The sequence below is a fragment of the Oncorhynchus mykiss genome, chromosome 8 (genome assembly GCF_057628025.1).
Source record: "Oncorhynchus mykiss isolate SJ-2025 chromosome 8, ASM5762802v1, whole genome shotgun sequence".
Lineage (NCBI taxonomy): Eukaryota > Metazoa > Chordata > Actinopteri > Salmoniformes > Salmonidae > Oncorhynchus > Oncorhynchus mykiss.
The window spans coordinates 28,933,154-28,953,220 of NC_143029.1; the positions used below are offsets into that span (position 1 = coordinate 28,933,154).

A 20,067-nucleotide genomic window follows, 5' to 3' on the forward strand; every position below is an offset into this window, starting at 1 on the left:
CATTATGTGAACAGGAGCTGAGAAACATGATTTATTCCTTTCATAATCTTAAGAGAATGCGATTGAGCGTTTAGGGACCTGTTGTGTAGCCTAAACATGCAATTTCTTTCAGCAACATAAAAGCTGACAGTATATCATTTTCAACCACATAAAATACACCTTCCTAATATTGAGTTACACCCTCTTTGCCCTCAGAACCGCCGGGGGCCCTAATCGGCCGCTTATGTTGCTTATGCCTGGAGCCAGCCCAGATTATACTATATTTAGAAAGCATACAGTAGAAGTCATTCCAAGCCTTATTCATACAGTTTTGTTGAATAGGAAATACATCAAATGAAATATTTTTTCATCATATACAACTTTCACCATATACAACTGTGTACTTGAACTTGTGTCCTCTAAAGTGACGACACCTCAGCAATTTATATTTTAAAAAATGGCCAGAAAGTTTTAAACCTTTCTTAGAGTATGCAGCATTACTAGTTATTGTTTACTGCCTCTCATGATAAATAATTACTTTTGGGGATGACGTACATTACATTTTAGATTACATTTAGTTACATTTAACTGGTTAACTCCTGCGACCTGTACAGGTTTCTTTGAAGTGTGTTAATGCAATCAGTCGTAAAGCAATACAAAGCCTATATTGTACTATGCAAAGGAATAAAGCACACATAGAAAGCCTGATGCAATAAATCCCTGTATATAGAGGTCCTTGAGGACTAAAAGTAAGTACCCACTGGGCACACACTGGCTGAATAAATGTTGTTTCCATGTCATTTGAATGAAGTTATATTGAACAAACGGGGAATAGACGTTGAATTGACTGTCTTGCCCTTCCAATGTTGTGTTCATCAAGTTTTTCAGGGCCAAATCCCAATTTGAGATTTTTGGGGGGTTTATTAAATCATGCATTGACATCAGTGAGAAATGTGCACAATGTGTTTTCAAAGGGTTGATCCCTGATTGATTGGCAACAGTACAATCCCTCCAACAACGATCCACACAGTCTTGGATTCATTGAGGAAGCAATATGGAACAAACTGACAATAGATCATATTCAATAGTACAATTTTATTGAAAACTAAAAAAAAGTCAGCAGGTTGCAATTTAAATTAGTTCAATGCACAATATATATATGTATATATTTATTGTTTTGGTATGTGATGCATACATTGTGCAACAACCTTTAATTACTCAAATATACATGAATGGCTTGTTCCAGACACACAACAACATTGACTCAACTCAGACTGGTAGCATTTCAACATCTTGTTTCTTAATATTTAATCCTATAAACGTACAGTATGTTATTTACTCTGTACACACGAGAAACAGTCAAGAAGACAAGTCTTAAATACTGATATTTACATTCATGCTATTTTTGTTATACTTATTTTGTACATTATAATACACCACTATGTTCATGTAGTGGAGTTAACTGTAGGTATAGACTGTATGGGCTGTAGGTATAGACTATGCAAAGATTGTGTCCAGTATGATTTCTTTTGTAGCATGAAATGAAGAAGGACGGACAGCTTGGACATACAGACAGTTACCTTTGTGTGCAAGATGATGATCTATGAGCTCTGTTATCATTGTATTTTACTCTTCTTCTGATGTGAATAAATGTTTGATTTTAATGTATGTTGAATTTCAGCATGTTAACCCATTATGACCCACTTCCCTACAGCCCACTAAAGCTGTGTATCCTTAGAGAGAGGGGGATTGGAAGAATCACTCTTCAGAAGAAATATCACTTTTTGATCTAACCACAGGCAGATCATTCGGCAAAAAAAAAAAAAAGGATACACGTCAAAATGTTCCCAATGTTTACGTAGATTAAAGGGATAGTACAACCAAATTACAAAATGACATGTTTGTTTCCTAACCTTCCTAACCGTAATCAGTTTGCTTATGCATCTACTGACCACTATCGGCTTACAGCATTTTCCAATCAAATGCAATATTAGCAATGGCTTCTAACCAGGTCAATGACTTCTCACCAAGTCACATTTCTACACAATCCCTTTTGGAGACTTTGGGATGATTTGAGCATGACATTTAATTCATGATGATATCGGGTACATTGACTTGGAGAATCAACCATGTTAGCTACAATGCTTTTAGGAAACACACCTTGAAAACAATGCAGTACCAGACATATTGTAGGTGGAGTAATTTACTGCGGTAGCTATTAGGGACTGTTCGAAAATTACTGCATGGGAGGGGGGGTTCCAACTCGAGACGTCATTAAAAAAACGTTTAAAATGCACCCCCCTCCCCAACGTAAAACATATTTTCACATGACCCTCCCCTTGTAATTGAAAATAATTAAATACCCTCCCCCTTCATTGACTTAACTCAAAATAATGATTACAACCACAGTAATAGTGATAAAGTAGGCCTACCTCCTAAATACCATCAGGGGGTGCATATTTGCAGGTCAGATAAAAAAAGTACCTTTTATAAACACATACCATGCAATTCTAGTCAATGTACATGACTGAAGATATTAGCTAAAAAAAAAAAAAATTATATTGTTTTTTCTGAGCTAATAGTCGTCGGGCCAGAACATAATATAATAGCAGCCCGATTCATAGGCCTACACTATTTTGAACACCATTTTGAACACAAAATGTTTAGTACATCACTAATTCAATGACAATAACATACTTGTTGTAGATAAACGGCTCTACTCAATCTACAACGTGGAAGTTGAGCTTTACATCGTGATTGAAATGTAAAGGCAATGTTCACGGTAAACTCTGCATTCGTCAGCTCAATCGGAAAATACCTTGACATTTCTATCTCAGGATCTGTCTCAGGATCTATCTCAGGATCTGTCTCAGGATCTATCTCAGGATCTGTCTCAGGATCTGTCTCAGGATCTATCTCAGGATCTGTCTCAGGATCTGTCATGCTTCAGCGTTACAGATGTAATAGAGACCAAAATGTCTCTAGGTGAATTCGTTTTGTAGCTTATGTCTATTTATCTGTGCGCTGATTGGGGAAAAACAGGCAGCCTACCCTACTTTTTATTACCTCAAAACAATCCGCTTGGTTGCAAGAGAAACTGTCGCTCCCAAAATGTCCCAAAAGAAAGGCCGATTTAGAAAATAGAAGTTTCAGCGAAGAATGAACAGAGAGATATGTATTAATTTTACCACATTTCTCCGATGCTAAACCAGTGTGTCTTGTTTGCAACCAAACTGTCGCTGTTTGCAAATAATTAAATCTAAGATGTTATATGATTCTAAGCATTGTAGCCTACTTGCCACCCCAGACAGAAGCCCGACGCAGAAAAATGTAAGCTTTAACTGCTGGCTGCTCTTCCATGGCTTAACCCAACAAGAGACGGTCACAAGCGCATTCCTAAAAACTGCCTGGGTTTAAAAATCTTCCCTTTTAGAGAAAGTGAATAGCTCAATTGGTAGCGACAGAGTTACACATTGTAGGCCTATTAGATTACTTCCCAAGCAATGTTTTTTTTTATATTCTCGGCTATAAAACTTCATAGCTTAACCTCTGAATGACAGAGACAAACCAAAGATATTCCCCATATGCATCTGAGTTGCGTCTCTGGGCATTTTGCAGCTTGTTTCTAGCATAAAGCATCGGGGAGAAAAACATTGTTATAAAGTCACTTTATATATGCAGAATCCGTTTTAATTTCTTCAAAATCTTAACCTAACAAGGGGTATGATTTTGCCAGTTTCTTTAACAAGAAAGTAGGCTATGGCATACCCTCACATAGGCCTACTCCTTCAATTCGAGCACTGGTTTTAACTTAACAGACCAAGCCATTCACGGACACAGAGGTATTTAAGGAGTGGTGACACTATTGGACGAATTGGCCAACAAATCTATGGATAGCCTTTCATTTCTTAAATAGGAATAAATCGGCTTCAACACATAGATCTGTTGTTGTTAGTCAATTAGCATAATTTCATCCTCATGTGCTGTCCACCTCCTGATTGATTACACCGTGGCTTTCGCTTCACGTTTCTGCACCACAAAGCTTTCATGGAAGCACTTGAAATCTGGCTTATTCTGAAAAACATGTTGTTTTGTGGCCTTTGGAGTGGCAAATATCAAAGGTACGAGTGTGACAAATATGAGCCCAGAGCCGTCGGCGGCAACCAATGTGGGTACTGTGGCATAGGCTAGTGTATAAGGTAGGCCCATGCAAGCAGATGGGTAAAGTTGGCTAGGATGGAATAAATGATATAGGAAAACCTGCAAAACAGCAAATATAAACCAGGGGAAAAATGCAATACCCTCCCCTTTGCCCAATAAAAATCGACACAATCCTCCCCAAAGCACACCCCTCCCTTATTTTGGAGCGCCCCTCCTGCGCAGTAATTTTACAACTGTCTTTTAGATATGTATCCAGTAGACTATTAGGGTAGAAACTGCAGGTTAGCCATTAATGAAATGCTGAACCCTGGCTTTGTTAAGGGTGGAAAGCCCATAGGCAATGCTAACATCCAAAGTTTTCAGTGCATTTAAGGTGTAGGTCATTAACCCAAATCCAGAAGACTGAATCCTGGAGCCAAACTTTACAATAGAGACTTTGACAAAAGAGTACAGAATGCAATTTTGGAATGCATTTTTTGGGGAAACATATACTTACAAATAAAAATAAAAAGGTTAATTATACCTTTCTTAAAGGTAGACTCAGCAATATTGCATCATCATACACAGCGGGGCAATAACAAATGAACAAACTTGAAAGACTGCCGCAATTGGCTCTTCCCAATTTGAGCCCCCTCTTGAGGCATGCCCACATTTCTGTAAGCAGGAAGTCGCTCCGCTGTGCATCATGATGTCATTTTGCTAAATCCACACTGAATATAGCCCCTGTAAAAACTATTTGAGTCACATATGTGTATTTCTATGGGCTGAGTTCTCTCATTGATTAATATAGTCTAGACATTCTGTAGTACACATACTACAGAAATTCAAATGCAGATCTGCGTCGGAAAGCACTAAACAGGATTCATAACTGGTCGGCATTGGATACTCTCATGCCCTATTTTCATAATAAGGAAACAACCCTTGGGAACATATCTCATATCCTTTCAAATTGCATAGTCAGAGACCAAAAGCAATACATTGAACTCTTCACGATGACAGTTCTTCTTTTGTCATATTTTGGTGTACAGACCACTGCAATCCTTGTCCATCAACATGATTTTGTGTTTCAAGTAGAATGTCAATTAACAAAAGGCGTCATCAAGGAACCTTCAGAGGCAGGAGAGGAAGGGGAAGGGGGGGGACAAGACAATGAAACGTGGAGGGTTGCGGGAAGTGCAGAAAGAGAAAGACAGAAATCATTGCATTCAACAGAAAGTGCATGCGATTTTTTATCCTCTGTATTTCGTGTCGCTTCTGTCCACTTAGGGGTCTCCAAGGTGATGTATGGACTTACAGATTTGGCCAATGTGCTGGCAGCTGTTATCGAGTGCCCGCTAGACATCGAGTCCACACTAGACGAGCCATCCCGTTAAGGCTTCCAGTGCTAAGCCCTCAAGCCCTGCGTGTGAAGGAGTCAGCTACTGAGTTCCAAACCCGGATTAATATATTTATCAATGCTATTCTCTTTCACAGACCTACGGCCAAGCTCTCTTTCATATGGTCCCACAATGGTCTGAAGCATGATTTGCTGTTGGGTTGCAAGTTCATACTCTCCCTCCTACCAGCCCCCCTGCCTTCTCAAAGTCAAGGAGGGCTTCTTGTCATTTCTAGTGGTTTGGGGTTGTGGTTGCCGTGATCCTTCTATCTGGGCACTTCCTACACCCCTGTGTTGTTGGTGTCCACCGTCTTCTTGCTGCGCGAGCTCATGGCGTACTCCCCTCGGCTTGTTCCATTCTCCTCCTTCCGTAGGGGTTTCCTATGACACAGGTGACAAAAATAATCAGATGTCAACATGTGAACAGTACTGCTCCTGTGACTACATCTGATGCTTACAGTTGTTCTATGTCTTGCGCCTGTGTCCTTTAACTCCCTAGTTAGTTCATTTGAAATCAATTCACTCTGAAGAGTATATCCACATTCATGGTAGAGAAGACAAGCATTGGCCAATCTGTCGCAAGTCAAAAGTGAAATGTGCATGCACCCTCCACAAGATAAAAAGCATTTATGCTTACGACACAAGTGGGGAGAATATTATTTTGACTGCAGATGGATACAATGAAGCTAGCAATCTAGCTAGATAGATAGGTTCAAATTGTTTACAATTACTTATAGCTATTAGCTTACTATTACTTCAGCTACAGCAGCTAGCTAGCCTGCCAACTTAGAGACATTACTGTGCAGCCGTCTTCATCGACCTGGCTAAGGCTTTCGACTCTGTTAATCACAACATTCTTATTGGCAGACTCAACAGCCTTGGTTTCTCAAATGATTGCCTCGCCTGGTTCACCAACTACTTCTCTGATAGAGTTCAGTATGTCAAATCGGAGGGCCTGTTGTCCGGACCTCTGGCAGTCTCTATGGGTGTGCCACAAGGTTCAATTCTCGGGCCGACTCTCTTCTCTGTATACATCAATGATGTCGCTCTTGCTGCTGGTGATACTTTGATCCACCTCTACGCAGACGACACCATTCTGTATACCTCTGGCCCTTCTTTCACTGTGTTAACTAACCTCCAGATGAGCTTCAATGCCATACAACTCTCCTTCTGTGGCCTCCAACTGCTCTTAAAACTTCTTAGGGCTGAGATCCCGCTAACGGGATTGATATGACAACAGCCAGTGAAAGTGCAGTCAAATTCAAAACAACAGAAATCCCATAATTAAAATTCCTCAAACATAGAAGTATTTCACACCATTTTAAAGATACGCTTCTTGTTAATCCCACCATAGTGTTCGATTTCAAATAGGCTTTACAGCAAAAGCACCACAAACGATTATGTTAGGTCAGAGCCAAGTCACAGAAAAACACAGCCATTTATCCAGCCAAAGAGAGGAGTCACAAAAAGCAGAAATAGAGATAAAATTAATCACTAACCTTTGATGATCTTCATCAGATGACACTCATAGGACTTCATGTTACACAATACATATATGTTTTGTTAAAAAAAATCTCAATATACATTGGCGCGTTATGTTCAGTAGTTCCAAAAACATCCGGTGATTTTGCAGAGAGCCACATCAATTTACAGAAATACTCATTATAAATGTTGATGAAAATACAAGTGTTATGCATGGAACTTTAGATACACTTCTCCTTAATGCAACCGCTGTGTCAGATTTCAAAAAAGCTTTACGGAAAAAGCAAACCATGCTATAATCTGAGTACAGTGCTCAGACACAAAAACAAGCCGTACAGATACCCGCCATATTGTGCAGTCAACATTAGTCAAAAATAGCTTTATAAATATTCACTTTGATGATCTTCATCAGAATGCACGCCCAGGAATCCCAGTTCCACAATAAATGTTTGTTTTGTTCAATAATGTCCATAATTTATGTCCAAATAGCTACTTTTGTTAGCGCGTTTTGTAAACAAATCCAAAGTCATGAAGCGCGTTCACTAGGAGCAGACAAAATGTCAAAAAGTTCTGTTACAGTCCGTAGAAACATGTCAAACGATGTATAGAATCAATCTTTAGGATGTTTTTAACATAAATCTTCAATAATATTCCAACCGGAGAACTCCTTTGTCTGTAGAAAAGCAATGGAACAGAGATCGTGCTCACGTGAACGAGCATCACGAGCTCAAAGCATTCTGCCAGACCTCTGACTCATTCCCCTCTCATTCGCCCCCACTTCACAGTAGAAGCATCAAACTAGGTTCTTAAGACTGTTGACATCTAGTGGAAGCCTTTGGAAGTGCAACATGACCAATATCCCACTATCTTCAATAGGGAATGAGTTGAAAAACGACCAACCTCAGATTTCCCACTTCCTGGTTGGATTTTTTTCTCATGTTTTTGCCTGCCATATGAGTTCTGTTATACCCACAGACATCATTCAAACAGTTTTAGAAACTTCTGAGTGTTTTCTATCCAAATATACTAATAATATGCATTAATTAACAACTGGGACTGAGTAGCAGACAGTTTACTCTGGGTACCTCTGGGCACTGCAAAAATCATTAAAGCTGGAGACTCTTACCTCCCTCACTAGCTTTAAGCACCAGATGTCAGAGAAGCTCACAGATCACTGCACCTGTACATAGCTCATCTGTATATAGCCAATCCAATCTACCTCATCCCCATACTGTATTTATTTATTTATCTTGCTCCTTTGCAATGTAGTATCTCAACTTGCACATTCATCTTCTGCACATTCCAGTGTTGAATTGCTATAGAGTAATTACTTCACCACCATGGCCTATTTATTGCCTTACCTCTCTTATCCTACCTCCTTTGCACATGCTGTATATATATTATATATATATATATATTCTACTGTATTATTGATTGTATGTTTGTTAATTCCATGTGTAATTCTGTGTTGCTGTATGTGTCAAACTGCTTTGCTTTATCTTGGCCAGGTCGCAGTTGCAAATGAGAACTTGTTCTTAACTAGCCTACCTGGTAAAATAAAGGTGAAATAAAAACTAGACAAGGCTAGCTAGTTGGCTAGCCATGCACAGAATACTACATATTGCCTATCAAGCCATTAGCATTCTAACAAATGCTAGCAAGGAAAGTAGCCAAACTGGATGGAAGTGAGCAAACCTCAGTCAACCAATCATACCATCTGATACTCATTTCATGAGGAGGTGTGTAACATCTTCCATTGCCCTCCACGGAAGCCAATGCGTACATCACTTGTCTTTTCTGCCAAAAATCTGTCTTAAGCATAGGTCAAAGATCTGAAGATCTTGAGATCAATAGTTAATAGACTCCAAGCTACTGTATACCTACTATTATGTTGAAAAGCACTGTGATTAAAAGAAAAAGCACACAGGAGTTGGTTACGAAAGCCATTTGATATTATGATTGTAGAGGAAGGCCTATCTAAACCATAAACATACTATTGGGGAAGTTACTGGCTACACACAAGGATTTAGTCAGAGTTTAATGCATGTGACACATTAAACTCATCTAATAAAAAAATAAGAAGAATGGAATCTAAATGGAAAATGTGACACTTCTCCGAAGAGGTATACTTCCCTACAAATAGATAAGACGTAAATCCACACAACAGCTTTAATTTGTAATTGTGAATAAAAAATGGCCACCAGCGTTTAAGAGCTTAGACCGGGAGAGAGCTGGGCCTGGTATAATGCAGCCAGTGAGCAGTGTATTGCAGTGGCTGATTCACAGCTGCTGAGGGTCATCAAAGTGAGTTATCCTGTTCTCCAAATGACTTTCTGCTGCCTTTAATGGCCCCGTGAGCGAACACAGTGGCCTCCTTCCCTAACTCAACCTACCCATCCTGTCGCTCCCCTAATTAAGAGATCCAAGATATGTGACCCTTTCAGGCAAGGACCCAAATAACTCAATTATGGGTCCCTGCAGGGATGGCAAGACTGGGCTTGATCAATGTGTCCAGGAGGTCCTGGGAGGGCTCTGTGTTCGTTCTCCCCATAATGTCACTTTTAGATGATGTGGACCGTCGTGCTGTGTCCATAATGGTAACAGACAAATAAGATGGACATACAGATCTCACTATAAGATCTCTTGGATTTTTCAACCAGAATAAAGTCTGGATATGCTGTCTGCTTTTTCAGGGAAAGACACTGAAAATGGCTATATGCTCCTCATACGTAGCTGTAGTGTGAGACAATCCCCTTTGTTGGCATTATCCTTTTTCGCCCCATACTTAATCAGCATATCAGCATATGAGGTATCTCAACTTTGCATGGTGACGGTTTTGGGATACAAGGCCTCTGTCTGTCTGAAACTCTTAAAAACAAACAAATGGGAAACTTTCTCAGTTCTGAAGCCACTCAGCCCATACACATTAATCCAGTCACTTTCCCCAGAGCCACCTCTCTCAAAGTTTCAGCAATGGTCGGGAATGCTTTTGCTCATTTGTCGTGATACTGTAAAAACAATCTGGGTCCCTCAAAGATGGGTGGATGAGACACGTCCTGTAGCCAGGCCATCTGTCCTCCAAACATGATTTTGATTGAATATGGCCCATCCTCAAGGACTTGAGGATGTGCACTCATGAGGGGCATAGTACCATTTTCTGTTTATCATCGAACATCACATTCGAGTAATATGCTCACATCCCGACATCAACAAGCTCTGTAGCAGGATAGCTAATGCTGGGACCTTGACAAACTTAACAGTGAGCGAGTGATGACCATGAAAACATGCAAAACTGATGGCTATAGCTATGTTCAACAATTATATTATTCTTCTATTACTCTATTTGTGATATTTCACTTTGCCTCGCTGGATTTCCAGGTAATCAATCCTCTGATGACATCTGTAATGTTGTAGACGATAAGCATGTGATTACGTGTTTGTTAACTTGCCCGAGCTGCATTTGAAATTTGCATGTGATCGTATCCACTGCTAGGTACACAAAGAGGTTTCGGAGGTGCGCATGGAACTTTTCATGATACGGACAGGAGATGGGTCTGTACGAAAGAGCAGACCCATTTTGTTCAAATGCAGTAAGCTCAGTCAGCCATTTAAAAGGTCAAATCTTTTGTGAGGAGACAATCTTTGCAGACCGCAACAGCCTCCTACCCTTCGCGCCCTTCTTCACACACCGATTGAAGGCATGGTACAGTACCAGAGACTGACGTTCACAGCACACGAATTGAGGGCCCCAGATGCTTTCAAACATAGTCTGCTGCTACAGGCTACCATGCCATGCAAGGGTCATTACCATAATACATACAGTACACCAGGGTCTATCAGAGAAGACAACATGGATCATTGCTGAATATGAGTCAGGGCACCAAACTCCCAGTCTTTCATTGTCAAGGCTAACGCTAATTCCTTATGCTGACCATATAGTCATTCAGTGGCAGAGGAGTCAGTGACACAACCACAGAATAAATATTCTCAAGTAGAAGCCAAGGGTCTGTGATTAATTTACTATAATCACACCATCACTCCTGTCCCTCTGCTAGTAAGCCCTCTGTCTTTTTCAAGGAGTCATCCTGAGCAAGTGAGTGACTGAGAACTATCAAGCCCCAAAATGGCTGCTGCGGGGGCCAAAAGCCACTCCTCTATTGGTTGTCCCCTCTTCAGTTACAAAGTAGTGAGTCAAATGTTGTAGGGCCTATATCATAAGTTGAAAGTCACTGTGCCTCTGTTAGAAGTAGACTAAACTGCCTGATCTGTTTCAAAAGAAGCCATGTATGATCCAAGTTCCTTCTCAAGATGAGTAGGCTATAGGCAGCAGTAGAAGTTATGTAGTTATTTTGATGGCTGTAGTAGTCCTTGTTGTTTTGGCCACTGGTCAAGCCGTACTCATTGTAACTGGCAGCTCTGTGGTAGCTCTCTGCTCAGGGCCTTGGGGCCTTACATAACGTGCCAGGGGGAGAGTGAAGAAATTAGCTTTCAGCAGAGTCGCTGTGTCACTCCATTCATTTGGGCTGACTCAGCTGACAAACACACACAAACACGCGCACACACACACACACACTCAAACCTTCCTCTCCTCCTTCTCCTGACGGACAGCAAAACCTTGAGACTGAGGTCCTAGCAGCGACCAGACCCTTTCCCATGGTCCTTAAGAGGACTTGGCGACTGCCTGGGTTGACTGTGTGTGTGTGTGTGTGTGTGTGTGTGTGTGTGTGTGTGTGTGTGTGTGTGTGTTTGTTTGTGTGTGTGTGTCTTCACAGGGAAGTGGTAAGGCAAACATGTCTTCCAGTCACAGCAGTGACTTCCATCACCATTACCATCAAATGGAGATCAAGTAAACATTTACAAGTACAGCACTTCTTATCTCTATGTACACAATGATACACTATGCAGTAAATACTACTGTGACCCAAAACAGAGACTAATGTTTCCTGGAGCTTGAATGTATAAACATTTTCATTAATTAAACAGATGCAACTTTGAGCGTTACTCAAATATATATTTTATTTACAGCAGCATAAAAAAAAGAAGCATAAAAAAACCTGACAGCATGACACATTCAGGATAATAATTGAAATGTAATCTTGGTTAACCCAGAACTAAAGTCTTGTGTAATTGGTCAGATGCTCAATTAAATTCTGGGTCCATATGTGTTAAGAGAAGAGGAACCGTAACGAAGAGCACCACCCTCTCTCTTTGCGATTCACGGGCAAGTCTATGGGCCAAATGTCCCCTCCCCTTCCCGAAACTCAAAAGATGCTAACACCTGTGAAATCGTGATTTGTCCAAAGCACCGGAACTAATGCTGCTCGTTATCACACGCATCCCGTTGTATCATGACAGATCTACGGTACCATTTATGTACTGTAGGACGTCCACCAGAGATGAGCTGAAATTCAAATTGGGATATTGATATGGGTGAACTGTAAAACACCTCTCAAAGTATGAGTTCAGAAAACGTTCAGGAGTTCAGCAGCATGTTTTTTGCAATGTAATGGTAAGTTCCCATGGTTCTGGTAAATTCCGGAACTTCCAGATGAACTTTTATGACGTGGGTGTCCACATTTAAATACATTATTGAGCAGACAAATCTGTGAAAATGCTGTTCGTCCAAATTTTGCACAAACTGTTTAAGATGGTTTTCTTGTTGAGAAGACACAATATAATCATATTACAACCAACTTTACCAACCAACCAGGGAAATATGTCATATTATGGTTGTCTATTTTGATCAACCAAAAATTACATCAATAAGACGTGTCAGATTTGCCTATTGGGCTAGATCCCTACCTGTCTTGACCTGGGCTCAAACCAGGTGGCTCGAAACAACAACACTTCATACGCAGTACAGTCCTACCACTGACCTAGAAAACCCAGTGAACTTCTAGGTCTCAGGGCGGGTGACGTCGTCACCACACAATGTCTGCTACTAACGCACACACCGCTAACTACAGATAACTGCCAAAATAAAGGAAACACTTGATTAAATGAGGGATAAAAAGAATACAGTACCAGTCAAAAGTTTGGACACAGCTGCTCATTCAAGGGTTTTCCATTATTTGTACTATTGTAGAATAATAGTGAAGACATCAAAACTATTAAATAACACACATGGAATCCTGTAGTAACAAAAAAAGTGTTAAACAAATCAAAATATATTTCCTATTTGATATTCTTCAAAGTAACCACCCTTTGCCTTAATGACAGCTTTGCACACTCTTGGCATTCTCTCAACTAGCTTCACGTCCAACTCATCCCAAACCATCTCAGTTAGGTTGAGATCAGGTGATTGTAGAGACTAGGTTATCTGATGCAGCACTCCATCACTCTCCTTCTTGGTCAAATAGCCCTTACTCGGCCTGGATGTGTGTTGGGTCATTTTCCTGTTGAAAAACAAATGATAGTTCCACTAAGCGCAAACCAGATGGGATGGCGTAATTCTGCAGAATGTTGTGGTAGCCATGCTGGTTAAGTGTGCCTTGAATTCTAAAAAAAATCACAGACAGTGTCACCAGCAAAGCACCCCCACACCATCACACCCCCTCCTCCATGCTTCACGGTGGGAACCACACATGTGGAGATCATCCGTTCACCTACACTGCGTCTCACAATGACACGGCAGCTGGAACCAAAAATCTCTCATTTGGACTCATCAGATCAAAGGACAGATTTCCACTGGTCTAATGTCCATTGCTCATGTTTCTTGAACCAAGCAAGTCTCTTCTTCTTATTGGTGTCCTTTAGTAGTGGTTTCTTTGCAGCAATTCGACCATGAAGACCTGAGTCTCTTCTAAACAGTTGATATTGAGATGTGTCTGTTACTTGAACTCTGTGAAGCATTTATTTGGGCTGCAATCTTAGGTGCAGGTAACTCTAATGAATTATCCTCTGCAGCAGAGGTAACTCTGGGTCTTTATTTCCTGTGGTGGTCCTCATGAGAGCCAGTTTCGTCATAGCGCTTGATGGTTTTTGCGACTGCACATGAAGAAACTTTCAACGTTCTTGAAATTTTCCACATTGACTGACCTTCATGTCTTAAAGCAATGATGGACTGTTGTTTCTCTTCGCTTATTTGAGCTGTTCTTGCCATAATATGGACATCGCATTTGACCAAATAGGGCTATCTTTTGTGTACCAACCCTACCTTGTCACAACACAAGCTCAAACGAATTAAGAAGGAAAGAAATTCCACAAATTAACAAGGCACACCTGTTAATTGGGGCAGCAGGTAGCCTAGCGTTGGGCCAGTAATCGAAAGGTTGCTAGATCGAATCCCTGAGCTGACAAGGTAAAAATCTGTTCTGCCCCTGAACAAGGCAGTTAACCCAGGCCATCATTGTAATTAAGAATTTATTTTTAACTGACTTGCCTAGTGAAATAAAAAATGTAAATGCATTCCATCATGAAGCTGGTTGAGAGAATGCCAAGATGTGCAAAGCTGTTATCAAGGTGGCTACTTTGAAGAACCTCAAATATGTTCGCACACTTTACTATATGATACCATAAGTGTTATTTCATAGTTTTAATGTATTCACTATTATTCTACAATGTAGAAAATACTAAAAATAAAGAAAAACCCTTGAATGAGTAGGTGTGTCCAAAGCTTTGACTGGTACTGTATATTGTAGAAAGCAGGTGCTTCCACACAGGTGTGGTTCCTGAGTTAATTAAGCAATTAACATCCCATCATGTAGTGTATAAAAATGCCCAGTTTCCCAATAGAGATCCAGGCACTTGAAGAATCTATCCAAAGGCGCATTGAAGCGGTTCTGAAGGCTAGTGGTGGCCCAACGCCCTATTAAGAGACTTTATGTGGGTGTTTATTTTATTCACCTGTAGCTAGCAATTATAGTTAGTGAGTTTCTTCCTGCCCTTTAAGTCTGTAATTTACTGTGTGGGTGTACACTCACATTTCACATTACCTACAGAGTATCCCTGGACAGGGAACTCCTAACCAATAAGGCCACTCTAGTATTTATATTTACATGTCCCCCATCCTAGCCTGGCCCAGTTTGGAATGTGCTGTGCTAGCTCTTCCCCTTCTCTTTAGAAATGTATTCGCTAGCACCTGCAATCCCCATCCATCCACATAAGACTTGGAGTGTGTGTGTGTGTGTGTGTGTTGTATGGTAGAGCGTTGTGCGCGCATGGTGGCACCATGGGATGTTTCATTGCGGAGCTGAGTTCCGGGAGAAAAATAACCCAGCTGCCACCAGCTGCCATTTGTTTTTTTACATTTGCAAAAGTACTGTCTTTGGCGGTTGCTCCGGTAACAAGCAAGCACACATTAAATAAGTACTACAGTTTACTATAGAATACTATAGTACTTACTATATAATTATATAGTACTCTGCAGTAAACTGTAGTATACTGTAGAAAACTATACTACACACTGCAGTATCCCTGGATTGCGTAGTGCTTATCAATGTTTTTGTAGTATACTGTAGAATACTATACTCACACTGTAGTATCCCTCTATCGTGTAGTACTTACTATATAATTTTGTAGTATACTGTAGAATACACTACACACTGTAGTACCTTTCAGTCAATACCGTTTTTCTCAATCGCGTACAAGCAATCTGTGGATCTTTGTTGAAGCGTATCTATAGCAGAACAGCACTGTTCAAATGCTCAAATACATTTACAGAACTTCTGATACTTTTCTTGCATTAGTGAATACAAAAATCACTGTTAATTAAGTGTTCTGTTCAACGAATATAACACATCGCTTTCATCAAAAGAGAAAGATGTGCCATTGTGATCAATGCTACAGAAAATCAGTAAAATATTACTGCACAACATTCTAAATCATTACTGCACAACATTCTAAATCATTACTGCACAACATTCTAAATCATTACTGCACAACATTCTAAATCCTTATATCAGTGTCATACCATGTACAATATATGGAAAGAGGGGATTGTCACTGTTATGATTTTATACAATATTGCGGAAATGCTGAGATGCAGAGAATGCAGTTGGTCACTTCTAAGTAACTTTGGATTACTCCTAAGTCATCATCTTCAACATTGTGGGTACTGTTGCTGTGCACCAATGGAAAGTCTAAAGAACAATGAGCAAACCAGCCCTTGTATTGAATATATGGAATAGGATTGTGATGATACCGATGAATGAATCCTGCAGACAATGTGCTTTTAATTTTTTTAAATGATCAGGAACACAACTTCATTTGATGTGTATGAAATTGTTTGTTTGACTCTGCATAAAAGGAGAGTAATTGCCCATAATTCTGTACCTTTGGACAGTTATTCTTCCAATTATGATCATCATGATTTAGTGACTGCAAAGAAAATGTATTCAACTACTGGAAAGTTTGTCTGCTTGAACTCAAGAGATAAGCCTGATTGCATTCATCTTTTCGCAGGCAGTCATGTTATTTTGTTAAATCTATTTGTACGTTTGATGGTATAATGTCGTTTTGATGAATGTATTTATGTTTCGAGAAGGCAAAAACATTTTTGAAAACGCATTTACTGTTTTGCAAAAGGCCACAGAATTCTGTGTCTTGTGGACTCTGTTTTGAAAATTGACAACATTGTTCCAAAAATAATGCTTGTACCCAATTGTGAAAAACTGTAATACCACTAACTTAATATAGCATTTTGTACTACACTGCAATAGACTGTCTTATAAGACATTTTACCATAGCGTACTATAGCACATACTTTAGTTTACCGTAGTATACCATGGTGCGTACAAGGTAGGTCTACTAATAAATGTCTGACATTATTGACACCCTTGATAAAGATGAGCAATAATGACTGTATAAAATACATAATTCAATACTGAGCTATATTGTATGCTGAAAAATATTAGGAAATTATATTATTTTATAGTAATACAAGTGCTAACATGATTACGGATAATCCTGAATAAATCCTGAATAATGATACAGCGGGTCAAAATCATACCCCCAAGACATTCTATCCTCCCCTGTTATTGGTAATGGTGAGAGGTTAGCATGTCTTGGGAGTATGATCGTTGTCCCTGATTGTTGTCCCTCTGTAACTTTCTCACTCATCATTATTCACAATTTATTCAGGATTATCCGTCATCATGGTTACATCCACATTCATGTAGAAGTGTTTGAAACATATTATATACAGTACTTATTTACAATGAAAGTGACTCCAAAATGATTTATTTTTCCCTCTACCTTTTTGAGAGAAAAAATATTACTTGTTAAACAACATCTCTTTCTCTGAGCTGTTGTATTAGTGCACTCTATCAATACTCTTACACAAATGCTTGTGCAGCTTTGGTTGAAAAGCATATTTTGAAAATCTGAGATGACAGTGTTGTTAACAAAAGGCTAAGCTTGTGTTTGAATATATTTATTTCATTTCATTTGCGATTTTCATGAATAGGAAACGTTGCGTTATGGTAATGAGCTTGAGGCTATGATTATGCTCCCGGGTATGGGATTGCTCGACGCTAGAGGTTAAACATCTCCAATCCAAAATTAAATCTAGAATCGGCTTCCTATTTCGCAACAAAGCATCCTTCACCCATGCTGCCAAACATACCCTCGTAAAACTGACCATCCTACCAATCCTCAACTTTGGCGATGTCATTTACAAAATAGCCTCCAACACTCTACTCAACAAATTGGAATCAGTCTATCACAGTGTCATCCGTTTTGTCACTAAAGCTCCATACACTACCCACCACTGCGACCTGTACGCTCTCGTTGGCTGGCCCTCGCTACATACTCGTCGCCAAACCCACTGGCTCCAGGTAATCTACAAGTCTTTGCTAGGTAATGCCACGCCTTATCTCAGCTCACTGGTCACCATAAAAGCACCCACCCGTAGCACGTGCTCCAGCAGGTATATCTCACTGGTCACCCCCAAAGCAAATGCCTCCTTTGGCCGCCTTCCAGTTCTCTGCTGCCAATGACTGGAATGAACTGCAAAAATCACTGAAGCTGGAGACTCATATTTCCCTCACTAGCTTTAAGCACCAGCTGTCAGAGCAGCTCACAGATCAGGGAACCTGTACATAGCTCATCTGTAAATAGCCCATCCAACTACCTCATCCCCATACTGTATTTATTTACTTATCTTGCTCCTTTGCACCCCAGTATCTCTACTTGCACATTCATCCTCTGCACATTCTACCATTCCAGTGTTTAATTGCTATATTGTAACTACTTCGTCACCATGGCCTATTTATTGCCTTACCTCCCCTATCCTACCTCATTTGCACATGCTGTATATAGACTTTTCTACTGTATTATTGATTGTATGTTTGTTTATTCCAAGTATAACTCTGTGTTATTGTATGTGTCGAACTGCTTTGCTTTATCTTGGCCAGGTCGCAGTTGCAAATCAGAACTTGTTCTCAACTAGCCTACCTGGTTAAATAAAGGTGAAATAAAAAATGAATAAAAGAGCCACCTGCCAGGTGAGAAATACTGTAGAGTATTTAATATGTCAACTAAGCCTGGAAGTAGTATCCAGCAGAAGTCAAAGCTTTGTACGTCATTTATCATGTAGTAACTGCTTGTCAACTTTGGGTTTAAAATAAACGGTTTCGAATCACTTTTACATATTACCAAAACACTTTGGATCAATAATGTGATAACTAGGGACTGTACGTTATTTACAGTGCCTTCAGAAAGTAATCAGACCCCTTGACTTTTTCCACATTTTTGTTACGTTACAGCCTTATTTAAAATTTATTGAAGATTTGTTTCCCTCATCAATCTACACACAATACCACATACTGACAAAGCAAAAATAGATTTGTAGAAATGTTTGTTCATAAAATGAAATATCACATTTACATAAGTATTCAGACCCTTGGCACACCTGTTTTGGGGAGTTTCTCCCATTATTCTCTGCAGATCCTCTCAAGCTCTGTCAGGTTGGATGGAGAGCGTTGCTGCAGAGCTATTTTCAGGTCTCTCCAGAGATGTTCCATCAGGTTCAAGTCCGGGCTCTGGCTGGGCCACTCAAGAACATTCAGAGACTTGTCCCGAAGCCACTCCTTCTTGGCTGTGTGCTTAGGGTCGTTGTCCTGTTGGAAGGTGAACCCTCACCCCAGTCTGAGGTCCTGATCACTCTGGAGCAGGTTTTCATCAAGGATCTCGCTGTACTTTGCTCCGTTCATCTTTGTCACCTCCCTGACCAAGGCCCTTCTCCCCCAATTTGCTCAGTTTGGCCGGGAGGCCAGCTCTAGGAAGTTTTGGTGGTTCCAAACTTCTTCCATTTAAGAATGATGTAGGCCACTGTGTTCTTGGGGACCTTCAATGCTGCAGAAATGTTTTGATACCCTTCCCCAGATCTGTGCCTCGACACAATCCTGTCTCTGAGCTCTACGGACAATTCCTTCAACATCATAGCTTGGTTTTTGCTCTGACATGCACTGTCAACTGTGGGACCTTATACAGACAGGTGTGTGCCTTTCCAAATCATGTCCAATCAGTTGAATTTACCACAGGTGGACTCCAATCAAGTTGTAGAAACATCTCAAGGATGATCAATGGATACAGGATGCACCTGAGCTAAATTAATAGTCTCATAGCAAAGGGTCTGAATACTTATGTAAGTAAGGTATCATTTTAAAATGTTCAATACATTTGCAAAAAATTCTAAAAACCTGTTTTTTTTATTTAATCCATTTTAGAATAAGGCTGTAACTTAACAACATTTGGAAAAAGTGAAGGGCTCTGAATACTTTCCGAAGGCACTGTGTAATGTGTGATACCTGGAGAAAATCAGACCTCTCTGAAATAAAAATGGATAGCCCTCCCTTCAGTAAAATATATTTTTTACCTGATACTCCCTGAACGCTTGAAATAAACAAGTCACCCTCCCCTATACCCAAAATAAGAATTAAAACAAAGTGGATAACAGAGAACATGCTTAACGTTTACCCTCACTCCTAGGACAGACCAGATCCTTAGATATGCAGTTTTAGAAACTGTTCTTCGTTTTGTAAGCACCACAGACAACGATAGTGGAGAAAATATATAAAGGCTCTGCATGAATCTATAATCTAATTTGCGCTCCGAGAAAATATAATTTA

General features: G+C 40.0%; 1 protein-coding gene across 1 annotated transcript in view; it reads right to left on the bottom strand.

Moving 5' to 3' along the window:
• Positions 1-1,054: 1,054 nt before the first annotated feature.
• prima1 (proline rich membrane anchor 1) overlaps positions 1,055-20,067 on the bottom strand; it is a 65,403-nt gene continuing 46,390 nt past the window's right edge. Inside the window, exon 4 of the mRNA XM_021612212.3 lies at positions 1,055-5,896. Coding sequence (XP_021467887.1) covers positions 5,797-5,896 — 100 coding nt within the window. The 3' untranslated portion in view covers positions 1,055-5,796. The remainder of the gene's footprint in view (positions 5,897-20,067) is intronic.